The 21,430-nt window shown below is 40.1% G+C and overlaps 1 protein-coding gene across 1 annotated transcript in view; it reads left to right on the top strand.

The window, feature by feature from the left end:
• LOC118823765 (protein only RNase P catalytic subunit) overlaps window positions 1-21,430 on the top strand; it is a 61,569-nt gene that overhangs the window by 3,259 nt on the left and 36,880 nt on the right. The window contains exons 3-4 of the mRNA XM_036593562.1: window positions 3,089-3,136; window positions 7,829-7,961. Of these exons, the coding sequence (XP_036449455.1) occupies window positions 3,089-3,136; window positions 7,829-7,961 (181 nt within the window). The remainder of the gene's footprint in view (window positions 1-3,088; window positions 3,137-7,828; window positions 7,962-21,430) is intronic.

The raw sequence follows: 21,430 nt of genomic DNA, 5'->3' as shown, positions 1-21,430 counted from the left end.
GGAACTCAAAAGGCGGAACTTGGAGGTGGGTAAGTGCAGCGCCCAGATAGTCTGTGGCACATAACACAAACACAACTGGATGAGCGAGAAATCCGACCGGCTCCCTCTGCATTAAAGCCAGGTTAGATCAGGAGTCACAACACAAATGATAAGAAGAGCCATTTTGTCCTTTCAACAAAAATCAAACCAGCTTGGGAGCCACAACATTTAATGTCCAGTATGTCTCAGTGTGTGCTGATGTCCTAGTATAGACTAAACTAGCTTTAGCTGCTTTCCTCCCCTTTCCCTCAGAAAACTTTATTCAAAACTAGAGCAGCTTATTGTAAAATGTCTCTCAACATTCAGCTGTTTTACGAGGCTGAAGTCGCTTCTTATTCTCCAGCTTCTCTTTTGAATTTTCCCGTTCCACCTTAAATTCTGACTGAGGCATCGAATGTAAATGCGGCACCATTTAAGGTGGAACGAGAAAATTCGGAAGAGAAGTGACTTCATCTTCACAACTTCTTACTGTGTGACAATCTCTCGCTGCAGATTTAACTTGCCAGGAAACCGACTGCGCTGCTTATAAATGCGAATAACACATCGTTGCTATGTGACCTGCAGTCTGCACGCCGGTTCGCAATCGTTGCGAAACAGGGCTTTCGCGCTATGCTGCACACGTCCCGTCTCAAAGATATTTACTGACACTGCGATCCGCGTCTCTACAACGAGACCGTCACTATAAAGTCACTAAAAACGGGTAGGACGACTGTAACGCGCTGCATGGTCATCCACTGCCACTGGATCTTATTTCACCGTAACTGCGCATTTTATCGCAGATGAGTGGCAGCAGCTTCTCATGTGCTCCAAAGGCAGTGAATTAGAGCCTTCTAGTTCACTTACCGCATCACTTCCATTTGATTTATTAATAAAAGATATTGGAAGTAAATTCATTATGGATCATTACAAACACTTCGCTTTAAAACTACCAAGTCCTCAAACAGTGAGAAAATAGAAATGATGTATAGAAAAAAAAAAGATGCATCAAGACCAGTGCTGCTGGTGTTTTTAAACACCTCAGTGTCACTGCTGGACTGAGAATAGTCCACCAACCAAAAATATCCAGCCAACAGCGTCCTGTGGGCAGCGTCCTGTGACCACTGATGAAGAGGATGTCCAACACAAACTGTGCAGCAGAAGATGAGCTATCGTCTCTGACTTTACGTCTACAAGATGGACTGACAAGGTAATAGAGTGGACAGTGAGTGGACAGTGTTTAAAAACTGCAGCAGCACTGCTGTGTCTGACCCACTCGTACCAGCACAACACACACTAACACACCACCACCACGTCAGTGTTACTGCAGTGCTGAGAATGATCCACTGAGCAAATAGTACCTGCTCTGTGAGGGTCCATGGGGGTCCTGACCACTGAAGAACAGGGTAAAAGGGGGCTAACAAAGTATCAGAGAAACAGATGGACTACAGTCTGTAACTGTCCATTCTATCAGACAGGCTTGAGAAACTAGTAGGAGTGACAGGTAAAGCTCTTTCGTGGTTCAAATCTTACCTTAGTGATCGCTTTGAGTTTGTTAATGTAAATGGTGAACCATCAGCTCTCACAAGTGTAAAGTATGGTGTTCCACAGGGCTCTGTTTTAGGACCCATGTTATTTACCTTATATATGCTACCACTAGGTACCATCATTAGAAAACATGGCATCAGTTTCCACTGCTATGCCGATGATACACAATTATATATTTCAGCTAAACCAGAGGACAAAACTGAACTTAATAAGATAGAGGACTGTGTCAAAGACATTAAAGACTGGATGTCAAGCAACTTCCTTTTACTAAATTCAGACAAAACCGAAGTCCTTCTTCTGGGTCCAAAAGCTGCTAGGGATAATCTGCCTACGTTTACTCTTAATCTCGATAGTTTCTCAGTTGCACCAGGCACATCTGTAAAAAGCCTTGGTGTCACGATTGATCCCAGTCTGGCCTTCGATGAGCATATTACCAATATTACCAGAATAGCTTTCCTCCACCTGCGTAACATCGCTAAACTAAGAAATGCACTGTCGCTACAGGACGCAGAAACGTTAGTTCACGCCTTCATCACGTCCAGGTTAGATTACCGTAACGCTCTGCTTTCTGGCTGTTCCAGCCAAAACCTTAACAAGCTTCAGTTAGTCCAGAACGCTGCAGCCAGAGTTCTCAGCAAAACCAGGAAATTCGACCACATTAGCCCAATTTTGTGTACCTTACATTGGCTGCCAGTTAAATTCCGCATTGAGTACAAAATTCTTCTGCTGACGTATAAAGCTCTGAATGGCCTTGATCCTCAGTACCTCAGTGACCTTATTTCCTATTATCAACCGACACGCCCACTTAGATCACAAGGTGCTGCTCATTATTAGTACCCAGAATAAATAAAGTTACGTCAGGGGGAGGAGCCTTTTCATACCACGCCCCCCAGCTTTGGAATAGCCTACCAGTCTGTGTTCGGGACTCAGGCACAGCCTCCATCTTTAAGTCTAGGCTAAAAACTTACCTGTTTAGTCGAGCCTTTGGTTAATTTGTTTTTCTAACTATGTCCCTCTCATCCCCCCTCCCCTCTACCCCCCCCTTCCCCCTCCCCCTCTCTTTCCCTGAGCTGAGCGGCTGCCTGTCCTAAGAGGGTCTGACCTGAGATGCGGCCAGCGCACTGCACAGTGGTGTTAAACTGTATCCACTTATACTGTTTTGTGTCTGTGCTGTTATCCGGTGTCGACCAGAGGAGGATGGGTTCCCCTTTTGAGTCTGGTTCCTCTCGAGGTTTCTTCCTCCTTTTGAGGGAGTTTTTCCTTGTCACTGTCGCCAAGGCTTGCTCACTGGGGGACCCGGATTCTTTGTAAAGCTGCTTTGTGACAACATCTGTTGTAAAAGGTGCTATATAAATAAATTTGACTTGACTTGACTAACTGTAGAACTACAAAGTGCACCTATATAGTAAGTGGAAAGTAAGTAAATGGAATCTAATTGTTGTGAAGTCAGAGATTTCCAACAATAGCACATTTATAATGCAGGATTGTAGATGTTGTGGTGATGTAATGTTTTGTCTTGTTACAGTTTACCAGATGAAAAGTGGAGAGGAAGGTTCGCCTCTGTGGATTCCAGGTAAGGCACTTATTTTCCTGAGTGGGGTTGGGGTGGAACAGTGGGGTTGGGGTGGAACAGTGGGGTTGGGGTGGAACAGTGCACCGTGGAATTGTGATACATTCAGGTCATCTTAAAACTACTAATTGATTTCACAGCTTTTTTTGGAGTTTATGCAACTTAATTCAGTCAAATAATCTCCTGACTGACTGACAGCTCTTAGTTCTGCATCTCAGTGAGGTCGACAACACAATGCAAAGAAAGCAACTCAAAGAAAGCAGTGAATGTGCTTCCTCATTGTAAGCTGACCACATTCTTACCTTCTCCCCCTCTTAATGTCCACCTGCAGGGTAGGATGATTTGGACTTCCCATATCACATGGACTGTGTTCCACATAGCAAACTGTATACTGTATATGCCACACTGCACCAGCACTGTATACTGCACGACGCTACTCATCAGTAATATACAGTATACTGCATACTGTACTGTATAAAGCACTACTCTTCATCAGTAATATACAGTATACTACATACTGTACTGTATAAAGCACTACTCTTCATCAGTAATATACAGTATACTACATACTGTACTGTATAATGCACTACTCTTCATCAGTAATATACAGTATACTGCATACTGTACTGTATAAAGCACAACTCTACTCATCAGTAATATACAGTATACTACATACTGTACTGTATAAAGCACTACTCTTCATCAGTAATATACAGTATACTACATACTGTACTGTATAATGCACTACTCTTCATCAGTAATATACAGTATACTGCATACTGTACTGTATAATGCACTACTAATCATCAGTAATATACAGTGTGCTGTATACTGTACTGTATAATGTGCTACTCATCATCAGTAATATACAGTATACTGCATACTGTACTGTATAATGTGCTACTCTTCATCAGTAATATACAGTATACTGCATACTGTACTACTCTTCATCAGTAATACACAGTATACTGCATACTGTACTGTATAAAGCACTACTCTTCATCAGTAATATACAGTATACTGCATACTGTACTACTCTTCATCAGTAATACACAGTATACTGCATACTGTACTGTGTAATGCGCTACTCATCAGTAATATACAGTATACTACATACTGTGCTACTCTTCATCAGTAATATACAGTATACTGCATACAGTACTGTATATTGCGCTACTCTTCATCGGTAATATACAGTATACTGCATACTGTACTATATAATGCGCTACTCTTCATCAGTAATATACAGTATACTGCATACTGTACTGTATAATGCGCTACTCTTCATCAGTAATATACGGTATACTGCATACAGTACTGTATATTGCGCTACTCTTCATCAGTAATATACAGTATACTACATACTGTACTGTATAATGCACTACTCTTCATCAGTAATATACAGTGTACTGCATACTGTACTGTATACTGCACAACTCTACTCATCAGTAATATACAGTATACTGCATACTGTACTCTGTACTGCACTACTAATCATCAGTAATATACAGTATACTGCATACTGTACTGTATACTGCACAACTCTACTCATCAGTAATATGCAGTGTGCTGTATACTGTACTGTATAATGTGCTACTCATCATCAGTAATATACAGTATACTGCATACTGTACTGTATAATGCGCTACTCTTCATCAGTAATATACAGTATACTGCATACTGTACTGTATAATGCGCTACTCTTCATCAGTAATATACAGTATACTGCATACTGTGCTACTCTTCATCAGTAATATACAGTATACTGCATACTGTACTGTATAAAGCACTACTCATCATCAGTAATATACAGTATACTGCATACTGTGCTACTCTTCATCAGTAATATACAGTATACTACATACAGTACTGTATAATGCGCTTCTCTTCATCAGTAATATACAGTATACTGCATACTGTACTGTATATTGCGCTACTCTTCATCAGTAATATACAGTATACTACATACAGTACTGTATAATGCGCTACTCTTCATCAGTGATATACAGTATACTGCATACTGTACTATATAATGCGCTACTCTTCATCAGTAATATACAGTATACTGCATACTGTACTGTATAATGCGCTACTCTTCATCAGTAATATACAGTATACTACATACAGTACTGTATACTGCGCTACTCTTCATCAGTGATATACAGTATACTGCATACTGTACTATATAATGCGCTACTCTTCATCAGTAATATACAGTATACTGCATACTGTACTATATAATGCGCTACTCTTCATCAGTAATATACAGTATACTGCATACTGTACTCTATAATGCACTACTCTTCATCAGTAATATACAGTATACTGCATACTGTACTATATAATGCGCTACTCTTCATCAGTAATATACAGTATACTGCATACTGTACTCTATAATGCACTACTCTTCATCAGTAATATACAGTATACTGCATACTGTACTATATAATGCGCTACTCTTCATCAGTAATATACAGTATACTGCATACTGTACTCTATAATGCACTACTCTTCATCAGTAATATACAGTATACTACATACTGTACTGTATAATGCGCTTCTCTTCATCAGTAATATACAGTATACTGCATACTGTACTGTATATTGCGCTACTCTTCATCAGTAATATACAGTATACTGCATACTGTACTATATAATGCGCTACTCTTCATCAGTAATATACAGTATACTGCATACTGTACTGTATATTGCGCTACTCTTCATCAGTAATATACAGTATACTACATACAGTACTGTATACTGCGCTACTGTTCATCAGTAATATACAGTATAGTATGTATTATGCGACATAAACCCTGTGCCGTATCAAAGGACGGGAGGTGTCTGGACTGCAGTCATCAGAGACTGAGCCAGTCAGACCCATATAACGATATAAAGACCTGCCCCATTTTTCTTAACGCTCCAATCACTGCTTTAGCAAGCGTTGCTGGCTGCTTTTTAGGTCTAGGATATATTTTGGTCTGAGTTTTCAAAGAGAACTTGGCGGAGTGGAGGATGTTGCTCCAAAGCTAAACTCTAAACTCTAAAAATGTTTGCTTTGAATGGCTCTGTGTGGTAAAACCAGCCTGGTTTCCAGAGACACCTGCTTTCCTGTGTGTGTTAAAAGGTCAGTCTTTCGTTACATGAATAGTTGGTAATTTGATAGTTTGAGTGAATAATAAGCAGTGTGACTCCACACGTGAGCCTGAGAAGCAGCTGCTGAGCAGATTGTTCGGCTGAGACCAGCTTTACTGTTTTAACCACGTCATCTATGCAGGAATGGAACTTTATTAAAAATATGATCTCAACACCAGATGGGAAAACTGATGGGCTTCTGAGTGCAGCAGGACAAGTTATTTCCTTTCATTTCATTTCCTTATGTGTCCATGTAAGACTGAATCCAGCACTATTCAGTTGTTTTGAGCAAACCAAGCTGTTACATCGTCCTGAAATGTCCGTGCTGCATTTTGGGATGCGGCATATGATGAAGATCTGGCTGCGTACTGGAGGAATCCTGCATACTGCTTACTTCTTTTGGGCAAAGTCAGCACGCAAGCGGTGTGTTTTAGGCTATTTCTAACACAGCCGTGGGGCGTGGGGATGGGTGGGGCGTGGGGATGGGTGGGGTGGGATATGCTTTCTACTCGCAGACTCCCAACCATGGGAAGTTCAGGGGTTCACAGGGATTCAAACTCATGATCTTCTGTATCCTGATGTTAGACGGTTACACCACTTCAGGCCTTTATGTACCACAAATTAGTACCGTAATTAAAACAATATTGGACACCCTGCTGTAGCTGAGCTGTGCCCGATCCTGGTCCTGGACATCTAACACCAAGTAATGCATTCAGTAATTATGTAGTAATTCAGGGACGTCTAGTGAGACTCAGGTGTGTTGTAGCTAAAGTCTCCAGAGTGGCAGATCTCCAAAGATCAGGATTAGGCAGCTCTGCTCTTGTTAAATCATTTCAGCACAGGTGACTGTTCTTTACCTAAGCGCAGGTGGTGCTCTGTCTGAGTGTGAGGGTCTGTCTGAGTGTGAGGGTCTATTTGTGCCCAGATTACAGTGTTTTGAGTACGTGTACCTTTTCCCTCTTTTTTCTGGAATGTGTATGCTGTCACAGTTTGAGTTTGAATCCCACAGATGCACTGATTAGCCCTCCATGGTCATGAAATCTCCCACCCCAGCCTGAGGACACAGTGCTGACCAGCTTGTGGGGATCGGAAGTGAACAAATTGACGGGGAGGAGTAAAGATCCAAGTAGTTTCAGCTTAAACTGAGGAAAACATTTGCTGCTTTTCTTTTGCAGTAAGCTCAGCTCAGATTGTACTGCCGATCTGACTGGGATGCAGAAATGTAAGTTAGGAGAACTAAGTTGAGTTAAAAAAGCTGTGAAATCAGTTACCTTAAAATTTAAAGTTGACCTCAATTAAAATTCTTCTAATTATGATGCCTAATGCAGTTGTTTCAACACCAAAGTCTGTAAACAGTCAACACCAGTTAACAGCTCCCAGCCGTAGCGTCGTTACTGATAGACGACAACCTTAATTCAAATTTTGTTCCAGCTATCGCGAGAATATCGAATCGTGAAGTTTAATGAATCGGATTGAAACGTGGGCTGAGTGTATCGCTACAGCCCTGTTCTGAGTAATGCTGTGATAACTGTAAGTGTGTGTGTGGCTGTTGTTGCTCAGAGGACGGTGTCGGAGCTGCCAGGCGGAGCTGGAGTCCATCGAGCTGACGGAGGAGGAGTACACTCAGCTGAAACACAGAGTGATGACGGATGTTATTGAAGGCAGAGACGTCTTCAACAAAACCACACCAGAGGTTTACATTTCACTTTTTCCTCATTTAGAGGTGGGCAATATGACCATCTTATGTTGATAAATAATAATAATAATAATAATAATAATAAATCTTTAATTATATCTGTTTATTATTATTATTATTTTTAGTAGTAGTAGTACATTATTTACTATTATTAATTGTAACAATAAGCTTCTCTGAGCTTTATTTCCATTACTTTAAGAACACTGACCATCTGCATAAAAAGAGGTTTAACACGGGCTCCTAAGTGACGTAGCTCTCTAAGACCATGTCTGCGCATGCATTTTACAACGACTTCGAACGCAACTCAGCACTCAGCACCCAGAACTGCAAATTTATAAATGTTATTATATTCAGTACTGTGTGTTGTACATGCATGTGATGTGATTGTACCTAGAACATTCTGTTCTGCCTATTTTTGTCTGTCCCTACAAGTTCACAACCGTCACTTGTCATGTATAAGCTGGGCCGTCCAGCCTATATAATTACGACCGTCCACTCTTTAACGGGCTGGCTGATTGGCTAGGTGCTCCCTGTGCTCAGCTGGGTGTACCAGCAGGGTTAGGGTTGGGAGGAGGAGGAAGGGGGTATCGAGACATGAGATTATGGGGTTGTATTGCGGTTTCTGTCGCAGTTTCAGAATCGTTAGACCCCTATGACTGAAAACCACCGTGACGTGTGTGTTTGAGGGAGAAAGAGAGATGAGAAATGAAGGTAAAAACTTTTATGCTAACAAATTTAATAACGTTAGCTAGTGTTATTCGTCTGGCCCTCGGTTCACATACAGAGTGACCTGCAGTGAAACAGCAGAGCTATCTGCTGCATAGTGGACAGACTAGCCTGCTGACCTCGAGTTCACTTCGGAGAATGAGCGTTCCATATAGTCCTTTAGAGCCAAGAACAGCTCCAGTGTCTCCTTAGAAGGCATCAGTCCAGTAAACTGGCCTTTTAGTGTGTGTTTTTTCAGGCAAAGCATCACCACTATTATTCTGAGGGGTTCTTTGCTTTGGTAGCACGCAGAACGTCTATCACCAGAATATCTTTATCATATAATCTGACATGGATTTTGGCCAAGATTTTATTTGCAGCAAAAAGGCTTTATGTATTCACTCAGAAAAAAAAAATTGTGATAGGTAAGAACAAAAATGAAGAAGCACTACAGAGGTTACAAAAAGTCCATGCTGGGAGTGGCAAAAACCCAAAAATCCATTCACATCCACAAAGCATGTGCAAAATAAATCCCAGAACAAAGAAATGCCCGGGTATACCATCTTAAGAACAGTATAAAAAGCCTGTATTGACACATGGTAGTATGTATAAAAATGTGCCAACGCATTTTGGCCTTCTCAGGCCTTCATCAGGACTCAAAAAAATGGCACGTTAACAGAAAACACCTGAGAACACCCATATATACCCAAGCTTCTGCCACCTGTTGGTCAGGAAAAAAAGGAAAATAAAACAAAAAAAAGTTAAAAGAGAAGGAAACAAATAAACATCCTCATTCAAGCCAGGACAAACTGTAGCTTGAAGAGTATAAATCCAAAATGTCTCCCTCTGAAGTAACTGCCTTCACCTCTTACCAGAGAACTTGTCGAGAGGAGAATTTCCACTCTGTAATGTCTTCTGGGTTTCTCAAACGCTAGAGAGCGCTCCTGAGCGAGTCCAAAATAAATGGGTTGATATGGAGCCTTTGAGCAAAATCATAGTTTATAAATACTTAAACATTTTTAAGGTAAAAGAATTCATTCATTTCCTGAACACAGAGCAGCATAAAACATTTTAACCCTGCTGTTATATTTTTAAGAGCTTTTAAACTCGAGTTATAGGAGTTTAAAACGGCGCCTCATGTACGTTCATGACGTCAGTGACCGCGAACAGCCAATGAGCTGCTCCGCTCGCCAATCAATCAGAACTCAGTAGCAGTAATGCTAACGTCCTGCTGCCCAAAAAGATTAGAAACTATTTTAACTTCTCATTTTTAGCTGTTTAGTTCTATTTTCTCCCATTCATTGAGGACTCGTTTGCGGGCGCCCTCTGCTGTTTAGCAGTGCTGGCCATCGCTTGTAATGAGTTGGGGTTCAGATGTTAAGCTGCCTTATAATGCATGGTCATTAGGATAGTTAGGGTTCTGGGTAACAATAGCATTTTTATGTTCAGGTAATCTGTCTCTAAAGCTATGTTCACATTATAAGCCTCATTGCTCAAATCCGATTTTTTGCTCAAATCCGATCTCTCTGACACAATGGTTTAGGTGACTCCAATCTGTCATTAATGTGACGAACCGGCGTCCTGAAATGACCCTCATGAGCTCATCCTACTCAGTAACGTCACGTGAATGAATCACGTTCATCATCAGCACAAACTAACGAGCAGAACGAGCTTCGCTGAGAAGATCATTAACTCTGATCAGCTCTCAGCTTCATTATTAGAGCGAGACGAAGGAGAAAAAGGTGAGATGAGCTGCTTTTCCACCGTTTACAGGCTTTAACTTCTGTTCGGCGCTGTTGCCATGGTAACGCTGAATGATGGAGCAGTGAAAAAAAAGGGCATGAATTCCGATCTGAGCGTCACATTAAGGTCACATAGCCACGAATCGGATACGTATCTGATCTAGGACCACATACGAAAGTGACTCAGGTCGGATTTGACAAGATCAGATTTGTGTCCACACAGCTCTGAAAACATCAGATCTGAGTCACATTAGGGCAAAAAATCGGATTTGTGCCACTTCAGCCTGGTAATGTGAACGTAGCCTAAACCTCCTTTTCGTACGACCAATATAAAAACATTCACGTTCACATTCAAGTCTGTATATGACAAAAGCATTGTTACAATTAGTAAATGAATTAAGTTTGAATGATTTACCAGAAACAGAATCCACAAACGAATCATCTCTAATCATCTCGGAGCGATGATTTCACCCACCATGTATAAAGTGTGTCCTTCCAAGCCGACTGTGCACCTTACCTTTAAGGATAGTCACCCTTCTAAAACAGAGAGATGGAGGGTCCGGGAACACTGTACACAGAAGAGGGTCACTTTGCACTATATTCGAATTTCTTAAAATGATGCTTTTATTGCATGGAATTGTTTTGAAATGTTGGGGTCTTTGTTGCTTTTGATTATTACTCCTTGTTCTTAAGTTTGGCTGAACAGTGTTCATACCAAAGCTTCATTTCCAACAGTCCTAAATGCCTTTTCTGACACTTCCTAAGGACACGCTTTGGCCTTCCCATAACAAAACACTCTTTTAGGGATTTCCCACAACAGGATCATTTACCATAAAAATGTCTCCAGTATCGTGATATTATCTTTCAGCAGTATCGTTCAGCTCTGCACTTACTTGCTACTTTTGGTGGCGCTGCTGGTGCATCTAATCCAACTTATCAAACCTTAATCAAACAAAATATCAAGCTATAAATATTGTGAAAATGCCAAGTATTGTGTTTTGCCATATTGCATATCCTTTGAGAGGTCTGCAGTATGGAGGACCAGATTTGCCAAAATGAAAAATAAATAAAATTAAAAATAAATGACTTGTAAATTAATATATGAAGTAGAATAGCAAAGAACTATGATGATACATCTAAAAATAAATATACATAACAATTAATATATTAATAAATAAAATCTTGTCTGCATTTATTTATGTCTATTTAGTAATTTCCCCTTCTCACTAATTTTTGTATTTTTTTTTTATTTATTTCTCTCAACATTTTTTTCTGTTTTTCTATTTATTTCCATAACTATTCATTTCTGTATTTATTTATTTCTCTATTTATTTATTTCTGTATTTCCTTGTCCTTATGCTAATAAAGGGGCTGTCAGTGATGTCACAGCGTCTTAATATTCCTATTGGTTGATCGATGTCAGATTCATGGTTAAACAATCTTGCTCTCTCAGCGGTAACTAAGGACAAGACAGTACAGTAACGGCTTCTTACAGGCAGCAGATCCGAGAGTCTCGGCTGATCTTGCTGAAAATGCAGGTCCGGATTATTGACTCTTCCGTTGGAGGCTGTGGGGACAGTTTGGTTCATTTGCTGCCTCTGCTGATTCAGAGGTTGAACCCGTAGTGTCAGAGCTTCGGAGGAGGTGGTTCAGCGCCTTTTACTGCAAAATTCAGACATTTGGACGCCTTTCTCACACGGCCTGCAGAAGCGAGAGTTATTTATCGGCAGGTCTCTCTGTCCGTGGCATTTCAGCTGTTTATGGAGTGAAAGAACAATTTAATCAGCTCTTCTCCTCATGGGCTTGTTTGCTAAGCCTGACCGTGAAAAACACGCCCCCTCATTATCATGATAAAAGAATTAACGAAAAAAATAATTAATACATGAATCAATGAATGAAGCAAACAATTGTTAAAAATATAGATATGGAAAATATACATAAAATGGCATTAATAAAACAAAATAAATAATACAGAAATAAATAAATTGAGAAATATAACTCTAGAAAAAGGAAATATGTGTAGAATTACAATCACAATAAGCAATATTTACTTTATTTAGTTTTTTTTATTTACAGATTAATTTACAGAGCCATTTATTTTTCAATTTGGCAAATCTGGTCCTCTATACTACACTCTTCTTTTGCATGACTTGCATTTACAGCAAGGGTGTCAAGCACTAAAGTAGCCATATTTAGTGTTGCCCCGATACCGATACTGTATCGGTTTCGGTGACGATACTGGCACTTAAATGCAGTATCAGCATCGGTGATGAAGATATAGATATAAATGAGGAAACCACGAGGCAGTTTCTGACATGCAGCAGAACTCATGGCAGAATCTATATCGGCAGTTTTCGGTGTTAATAACGCGCTTACGAAGCTGCTCACCTGAACAGCTGAGCTGCTTCTTACAGTATCACTCATCTGCCGCTGTGTGGTCACTCACAGTCCGAGTTAATGTTACTGAGAGAGCGGAAAGAACTGCCGGACTTTCAGCGTAGTGATAGCATTTAGCCTTAGTTTAGCCTTTAGCACAGCAGCCCGCTAGCTGGGCCTGTGCGTCCCCTAGCCCTGCCTGCGGTGCCTCTCCGTCAGTCAGTCTCGCGGCCCGTCACTTCAACTAAGCTAGAAAATACACTGAAAGTCGAGAACGACAGTGTTATTTACTGAACTGACGCTCAGAGATGCAGCGCGACTGAACAAGACGCACATCTGAGACAAACGACTCGAGAAATTTGGATATAAAACAACATTCAGCTCCGTTTTCGAGCCAGAGAAGCTGCTGTGTGCTGATGTGTAAACATCACAGGTTTATCTGTTTACTGATCAGCTCTGTTTTTAACTGTTTTACACAATAAAGATATTTACATTCACTTAAGTTGTTAAAAATGGTTCTTATTACTAATTATATACATGGTAAATGCTAAATACATACAGTAAATAAACAAAAAAAGTTTTCTTTCATGTAATAAATATAGTCCAACAAGTAAATGCCATCTAGCCAAGCTGAGTGTTTTATTGTTGATGCAGAACATCGATTTTACTGTAATAAAATATTTTTAAAAAGTAACTGTATAAATATCAGGACTTATATGTGAGTCAGGTCAGACAGAGTTAGTATTGGTATCGGTTCTCGGTATCGGCCGATACTAAAAGGTATCAGAAGGGGAAAGTGGTATCGGTGCATCTCTAGCCATATTAAAAAATCTTAACAAATCCGTGAACCAGAGGAAAAAAGGTTTTTATTTCATTTTTAATGAATGTTGTTCTGTAACCCGAATTGGTCATAGTTTGTTCAAAATACGCAAAAACTCCAACAGTAAAATATGGACACTTGTAGTAGACTTGGAAATATTACATGGACACTTGAAATATTCTAAATTTAAATGTCCCCAGGTGCTCGGTCTACCTGTTTGCTTGAACTAGACGGTGTCCTTTCTTTGCTGCAAGTTCATTTAGACTTGGGCTGAGTTTCTGAGCTGCTGAGCTGATGTTAAGTGTAAATGTTGGTTGAACTGCAGCTGAAATGCAGCTGGTGCATTTGGTGATATGACTGGTGTGAAATTGGGGAACTCTGGTGCAGCACCGTGTTAAACAGGTTCAACTTTTGCAGACAGGATTGTGTCGTGGGCCTGATCTGCTCCGCAGGCCTTGTGGCATTTACAGCCTGCACCACTAGATGGCGCAAGTGTCCATACAAACACATTGTTTACTTATGAAGTGGATGGAGGTTCTTTCTGGACGACAGAAAAAATGAACAGTCCACCCACTGCAGCTCATTGGACATTTTTATTTATTTTTTGCTATAAACAACATGCAGAAAGCTGAGCAGTCAAAACAGGCATGTTGTGTGTATTATATTTGGCTTTCTCATCACACTGCAGACCTTATAAAGACTCCTCCTGCAGCATGCATGCCACAATATTAAACCTGAACTCTAAATGTGATTGTTTTTTCCAGACTAGCGTCAGACGTCAGCCGCATGCTTTGGGGGTTGTTTAGCTGTCTAGAATTAGCCTGGATGATGCATCCAGGACCTACGTGTCTGGACTCTTAAAATTCAGCATGCTCCTGATTTAGATGATGTTTGAGGACATAGAGTCTGTAGATGTAAATAGCAGGCGGCCCTGCAGAGGAGCTGCCTGCTGCCGCATTTAGATATGAGGCAGGGGCTTTCCAGCACGCGCTCTTCCAGCATGTCTGCAAACGTGCAGCCCAGTTTATAGCACATATTCAGTGCAGCATAATCACTGTGCACTCAAATTCCAGCCAGTGGCAGAAATAGTGAGGTTTATATTCTGGTGCAGTGGAAATGCACAGGGATTTGGTTTTCCACCGTGCGTTTTCATGCATAACTTCCATTCTGTTTATTTTTTAAAGCTATAAATAATCCCGAATTTGGCAACGTGGATGACGGGGCCCTCGTGATGTGCATATATGGCAGCGTTTGGGCCGTTTGCAGTCACAAAGCGGAGCGCACACAAAGGGGTTTCACATTTCAGCCCTCAAAAGCCTCTCACATGAGTGACCATGGAAAGTCCCTGCAGCCCGCGCGGACTCTACACCCCACCAACACCACCAACACGGCTGCAGCTCTTCATGAAGTGAAACCAGCGCAGGACACTGAGAACGCCCCCAAACACTGCACGCCTCACACACTCTCCAAATGACAGTTTACCAGCTCACAGCCAGTTTATTCCATTATGAGTTTAATCTTTATGAAAAAGTTAAAGTTCAATGCAAAAAATGCAGCATTTGCAAGTGAAGTCATCTCAGATCTCGTCAGTATTACTAGTTTATTTTGAGAGTAAATTGACTTGTTTAGTCATTTTATCTACAGAAAGTGTCTTTTTTCTATCGGAAGATAGTTTTGCTTGTTTGAAAGCTGCATTATGTCTTGAAACATGCAAAGTTATAAGACAATTTCGTGCAGTGAAATTGCTTAAAACATTTTAAATATCTAGAAATAATTAAAAATTTTATAATGACCTATAGCAATAAAAACATTGAGAAATATTTGATGCATCATCTAGAATATAAGATGTTTTCACTTGACAATCATGTATTTTTTGCAGTTTTACCATTTTAGAAAGCAAATTATTTCAAAGCAGAGCCATTTTATACTTTCATCTTTCTGTTTTCTGACCGATTTCCTTTAAGACTGTTTTATTTACATGCATTTTGAGGCATTTGAGCTGCATTTTTATATACAAAAGTCACAATATAGAGTATTATTATTATTATTATTATTATTATTATTATTATTGTTGTTGTTATTGTTATATATTCCTTGTTCTTGTAGTTTAGCTTTTATAAATTAAATGAATTACATCATTATTTTTGCTCTTAAACCTTTATCACAAGTGGTTATTTAGTCAACATGGTTATGCATAGAACCATGACAATTTAAAGAACAATCTGAATGCATAAATGGTTCTTTGAATGGTTAAATTGTTCTCTATGATAGAGAATTCATTATGTGTGGTTCTTTAAAAGAACTCCTTTTAAAAATGACTCTTTTTAGCACCAAAAAAGGTTCTGCTATTGTTACCAGTCATAGAACCCTAGTAGTGGAACTCTTTTTTGGGGCTATACCCTCTATCATACAGTAGAGCAGTTTAACCATGCAGAGAACCATTTATGCATTCAGATGGCTCTTTGAGTTGTCATGGTTCTATGCATAACTGTGTTGACTAAAGAAACCTTGAATAACCGCTTGTGGTAAAGGCTTAAGAGCAAAAATAGTGATGTAATTAATTTATTTTAAAACTAAAAGCGAAACTACAAGAATGAGGAATTAATAATAATAATAATAGCACTTTTTGCAGCTCAAGGTGCTTCCTAGAGTATGTAAATAAAACTGTAGCATAAAACAACAGAAAATACACTCTCAGAAATAAAGATACTAAACTGTCTCTGGGTCAGTTCCCCTGCTGTCACTGGGGTGGAACCCTCAAGGCTTCATCTCAGTACCTTTAGTCAGGGAACATAACTGAACCATAATCCACTGAAATGATATGTTCTAAGCTGTACTGACTCCACACACCCCGTCTCGTCTCCAGGCTTTTATTTTACTGTTCTGTTTTAAAACATTCGGTTATGAAAAGGTACAAATACGAACTTTTCACCTGGAAAAACTTATTTAAGATTCACAATCAGACCTTAAAACCACTGTTGGAGCTTTGAGGGAACATTTACACTGTTTGTACCTTCAAGAACTAAAAATGTACTTGAACAGAACCTTTATTTCTAACAGTGCAGAGAGAAAAATTGCATAAAGTGCCCAGCATTAAGACAGTGTGCCCTCTGCAGTGCTGAGAGACTGTCAGAGGGTAAATCTGGGGCTTTACTCGTTCTTTCCTGCCTGTTTATTCAGTGTCTTTCGTGGGATTTTCTTGCTGAACTGGTTTTTCTTTGAGAGGGTTTGTACGCTGAGTGCGGGAACAGCAGGCCGGTTGGGTTCAGCCTGAGGAAAGAGGAAGCAGCTCTTTCTGTTTTTGGTAAGGATGCATGATAAGCATGAAGTACAGTAAAGATAAAGATGTCCTGTAGGTCCTGCTGGTCTGGGTTGCACTGAGATTTTCAGGCGGACTGGACTTGCTTGGTTTTCAAGTCACATGGCCTTTATTATCATTCCTCAGTGTAACTTGTATACGTTGGAATGCATTGTGGTTCTTCAGGCCCCAAACACACAACAACACAGAGTGCAGATACACATGCACTCTGTAGTTCTACAGTTACAGACTGTAGTCCATCTGTTTCTTTGTATACTTCGTTACCCTGTTCTTCAGTGGTCAGGACCCCCATGGACCCTCACAGAGCAGGTATTATTTGGGTAGTGGGTTATTTCCAGCACTGCAGTGACACTGATGTGGTGGCAGTGTGTTAGTGTGTGTTGTGCTGGTGTGAGTGGATCAGACACAGCAGTGCTGTTGGAGTTTTTAAACACCTCCAGTGTCGCTGCTGGACTGAGAACCAAAAATATCCAACAGCGTCCTGTGGGCAGCGTCCTGTGACCACTGATGAAGGACTAGAGGATGACCAACACAAACTGTGCAGCAGCAGATGAGCTATCGTCTCTGACTTTACATCTACAAGGTGGACCGACAAGGTAGGAGTGTCTAATAGAGTGGACAGTGAGTGGACACAGTGTTTAAACTCCAGCAGCACTGCTGTGTCTGATCCACTCTTACCAGCACAACACACACTAACACACCACCACCACGTCAGTGTTACTGCAGTGCTGAGAATGATCCACCACCCAAATAGTACCTGCTCTGTGAGGGTCCATGGGGGTCCTGACCACTGAAGAACAGGGCAACAAAGTATGCAGAGAAACAGATGGACTAAAGTGCAGCTTTATCTGGTCAGCAAGTAAAAACAAAGGCTGCTGAATGTTCTGAAGCTATGCAACATATTCAGACTGATATGATTGTGGAATTCACATTAAAAGAAAACATGCCAAAGAAAACAAAGACTACGAGACTAACAGGATTACTCTTGTGCACCTCAAAGCCACAAACGGTGTGGTTTCTGACAGTTAAATCATCCAACTTGATCAGCAGTCGTGATAGATCAGCCAGTCATGATCTTAACGTTGCTCAACTCGAGCCATGCTGTTTTCCAGAAACCTCAGTGGCTGTATTTGCTCATCTCAATGCTTCATAACTTAAAGGTCCACTTACTAATCTGTTATTTGGGAATTCCACTGATTTTTAAAAGAATAAGTCATTCAGAGTGGTTTGGTGTGAAACGCTCTGTTCTAGAGAAACTTACCGAGTCAGAACTGTTCACAGTGGTGGTGATAGGAACCAGACGTCCACCTCTAAAAGCTCCCTCACAGAAAGTTCCTACATGAAATGGTTATAAATTCACTGCCTGATGACTGAGACACTGTTTAATGATAGTTTTGAGAAGATTTTGGCCTTAAACTCCATTCATGGTGGAGGGATATATAATATGCAGGGCGCTGTGAGGCAAAATAGTCCCCAAAGAAAACTTATTATTTCAGATTTTCCACTATTTTCCATCATCAACATTCCAGAAGACTCGTGTAGGTTCACTGGTGGTTCTGGATAGTAAATAAAATGTCTATATTTGTGTTGTAGTCATGGCGACCCCTGGTTCCTATCACCACCACTGTAAAGACATCTGAACCACTTCACACCAAACCACACTGAATCTCTCTGATTACACCTCACACACTGAATTAAGGGGGAATTTTGGAAAATGGCTGAAATTGGGTGTAATAATGATCAAAATAATAAAATACCACAATGCCAACGCCAAAATACCATGTTCTACATAAAATAACAGCACATTTACAAACAAAAAGGCAAAAAGATACATAGAGAGAGTGTCACGAGGCCCGTTTTTGTCTTTAATTTGCTTTTACTTCCAAGTAAATTCTCTGTGCATTCATCAGGAAAGACATGTGGAAACATATTTTTGTTTGATTCAAAGCCAGGCAGTGTTATACTGTAAAGCTGAGTGCATATTTTAGCTGGAAGCTTCTTTATTGAGTCACATGACTCTCAAAATATCAGTAATTAGTGTGAAAGGCATTTGACTGCGTTTTAATTGCGGTTAAAAGTGAGTCACACTGTACGAGGCTTTCTGTTGACACGGCACGGCGTGCAGAGACACATGCGATTTGTTCAGCTGAGTAAATGCCTGTGGTTATAATACATAACCTTCACACGAGCTCCGTATTCAGGGCGCACAGAAAACACACCCCAGAACATCCTGACCTGCACCCTATGTCTATATGAGCTCCACCGAACGGGAACACGCTGTGCCGTTTCTCGCTATCGTGCATCAGAATGTTATGTATTATAAAATGGACACTTCCAAATCTAAAAGCTGATTGGCTGAGCACATTCAGAGCCGTAGCAAGATACTCAGTATACACACATCACCACATATATCGAATAAATCCTGTATTACTCTGGCGTGTGATGTTGCCTGGCAACCACAGCCTATTGTTAATGAACTACAGCGCTTTGCTGAAGAACGGTTTAGTACCATTAGCATTAATTCGACTCCGGAAGGACCTAAAGTGCCACAGTACACCTTTAAAAGCTCTGCATAAAGAATGAAAAAGAGGAAAAAAGAAAGAATGAGAAAAAGAGAAAAATAAGAGACCTAACTACCTCCTCTAAAAATGTTTCAATGAGTCATAGAATTCAAATGTTATTAAATAGGAAGAAATGAATAAATAAAAGGATAAAAGTAATAAGATAGATGTATAGATAGATAGATAGAGGTTGTAACTACCTCCTCCAAAAACTTTTCTCATTGATGAATCACAGAATTCAAATGTTAAGAAATAGGAAGGAAAGGAAAAATAAAAAAGGGGTAAAACTAATAAGAAAGAAACTTGGATTCTCCCTTAAATGACTCACGAATCAACTCTGACTCGAGATTTAATCATCAAATCAAACGTGTCACATAAACCAAACAACCCAACTGCAGTTTGATTGACATTACCTGGATTGCACAATAAAAAACATGATTTATGGAAATTCAGGTGTGCAGTGATGGCAAAGGGTCTAGATTAGTCCAGGTGGATGTTGAGGGGCAGCAATTCATTCATTAATCTACAATAGGTTCTTAGCACGGCTTTATCTGCTCAACGAGTAAAAACAAATGCTGCCTTGTGCCTTGATTTATGAAAATTCATTAAAATGTAGATGTATGTTTTTGCAAATAATGAACTCGTGTGTATGCATAAATACACACACACACACACAAAATATATTCACCATCACTGCACACCTGAATTTTCATAAATCATGTTTTTTTTTTATTCAGCATTCCAGGTAATATCAATCAAACTGCAGCTGGGTTGTTTTGATTATATAAAAAATTTGATTTGATGATTAAATCTTAAGTCAGGGCAAATCCGGGCCGAGAAATTAATGTGTATATATATATATGTGTGTGTGTAAAACGTGTGTCTGTGTGTACAGAGCAAAACGTTGTATCATCAACATGGTAACTATACTATACATTCATTTGTAATGGAAATCAATGTAATCAGATTTTTTCGCCAGCAATTTTGGACCATTAATAACAACAAAAACAGAAATGCCAGGTTTTCACCCTACAGTGACGATATATACATACACACATGCGCATACATGGACGGCTAGTTGTTGCACTAATAAACTCCAGCCTAAACAACCATTCGGAGTTGTTTTGCCTCCTTTAGCTCTTCAGTTCTGTCTGTCTGACTGAAGTCTGAAGTCTGAAGGTGTTTCTGTAATGACGTGCTCGTTATCTGAGGCTGTGTTGGTGTTCAGCAGGTTTGGTTTCGTGCAGCGCCACGCCGCCAGCTAATAACAATACTGAGCTGAGTTCCCTGGATACTCAGGACTCAACTGAAACTTGTCTGATTTGACTTGTGAGCATCTCTGCAAAAGTTTGGGCACCCCTGGCAAATTGCTTATTTCGTATTCACAGCATCTGTAGCGGTGTCAGTTTGCAGATTATTATGCAAATTTACTTCATATTTTGAGTTAAACAAATATAAAGTAACTATGCATTTGCAGGTTGTTTTAAATGAACAAAATAAGTATATGTCTATGTATGTATACGTATTTTGTTGTATTAAACTTTGGTGTTTTTGCTTTGCGTTATGCTGGTGATTCTTCCTGCTGTCATTCGGTGTGTTTTTTCCATGTTTATACGGCTTAAAGGTTATAATGAAGGTGTTCTGTACAGTCACACCCACACGCACACAACACACACACATACACGTGACCTCCTGACTCGGGCGGGGAATCCCCAGCCTTTCTGTTCCCATTGAGCTTTAACCTCTCCATGACAACAAATCCTGCACGGCCATCTGCACCAACAAAACCACCCAGAACTCTTAAACACACACACACACTGCGCACAGCTGTTGTTCCAGAAAGAGTTGAAGACAAAGTGTTAATGTTTCAGTGTTCAGATTAGCTCCTTCACCCTTTCAGCCCTGAGGGCTTAAGAACTCCTCTAACGCGTCTGCAGCCTGTT

The sequence above is a fragment of the Colossoma macropomum genome, unplaced genomic scaffold, assembly GCF_904425465.1.
Source record: "Colossoma macropomum unplaced genomic scaffold, Colossoma_macropomum, whole genome shotgun sequence".
NCBI classification, from domain to species: Eukaryota; Metazoa; Chordata; class Actinopteri; order Characiformes; family Serrasalmidae; genus Colossoma; species Colossoma macropomum.
The sequence above is the reverse complement of the archived record's forward strand: the minus strand, read 5'-3'. Positions and strand labels throughout refer to the sequence as shown.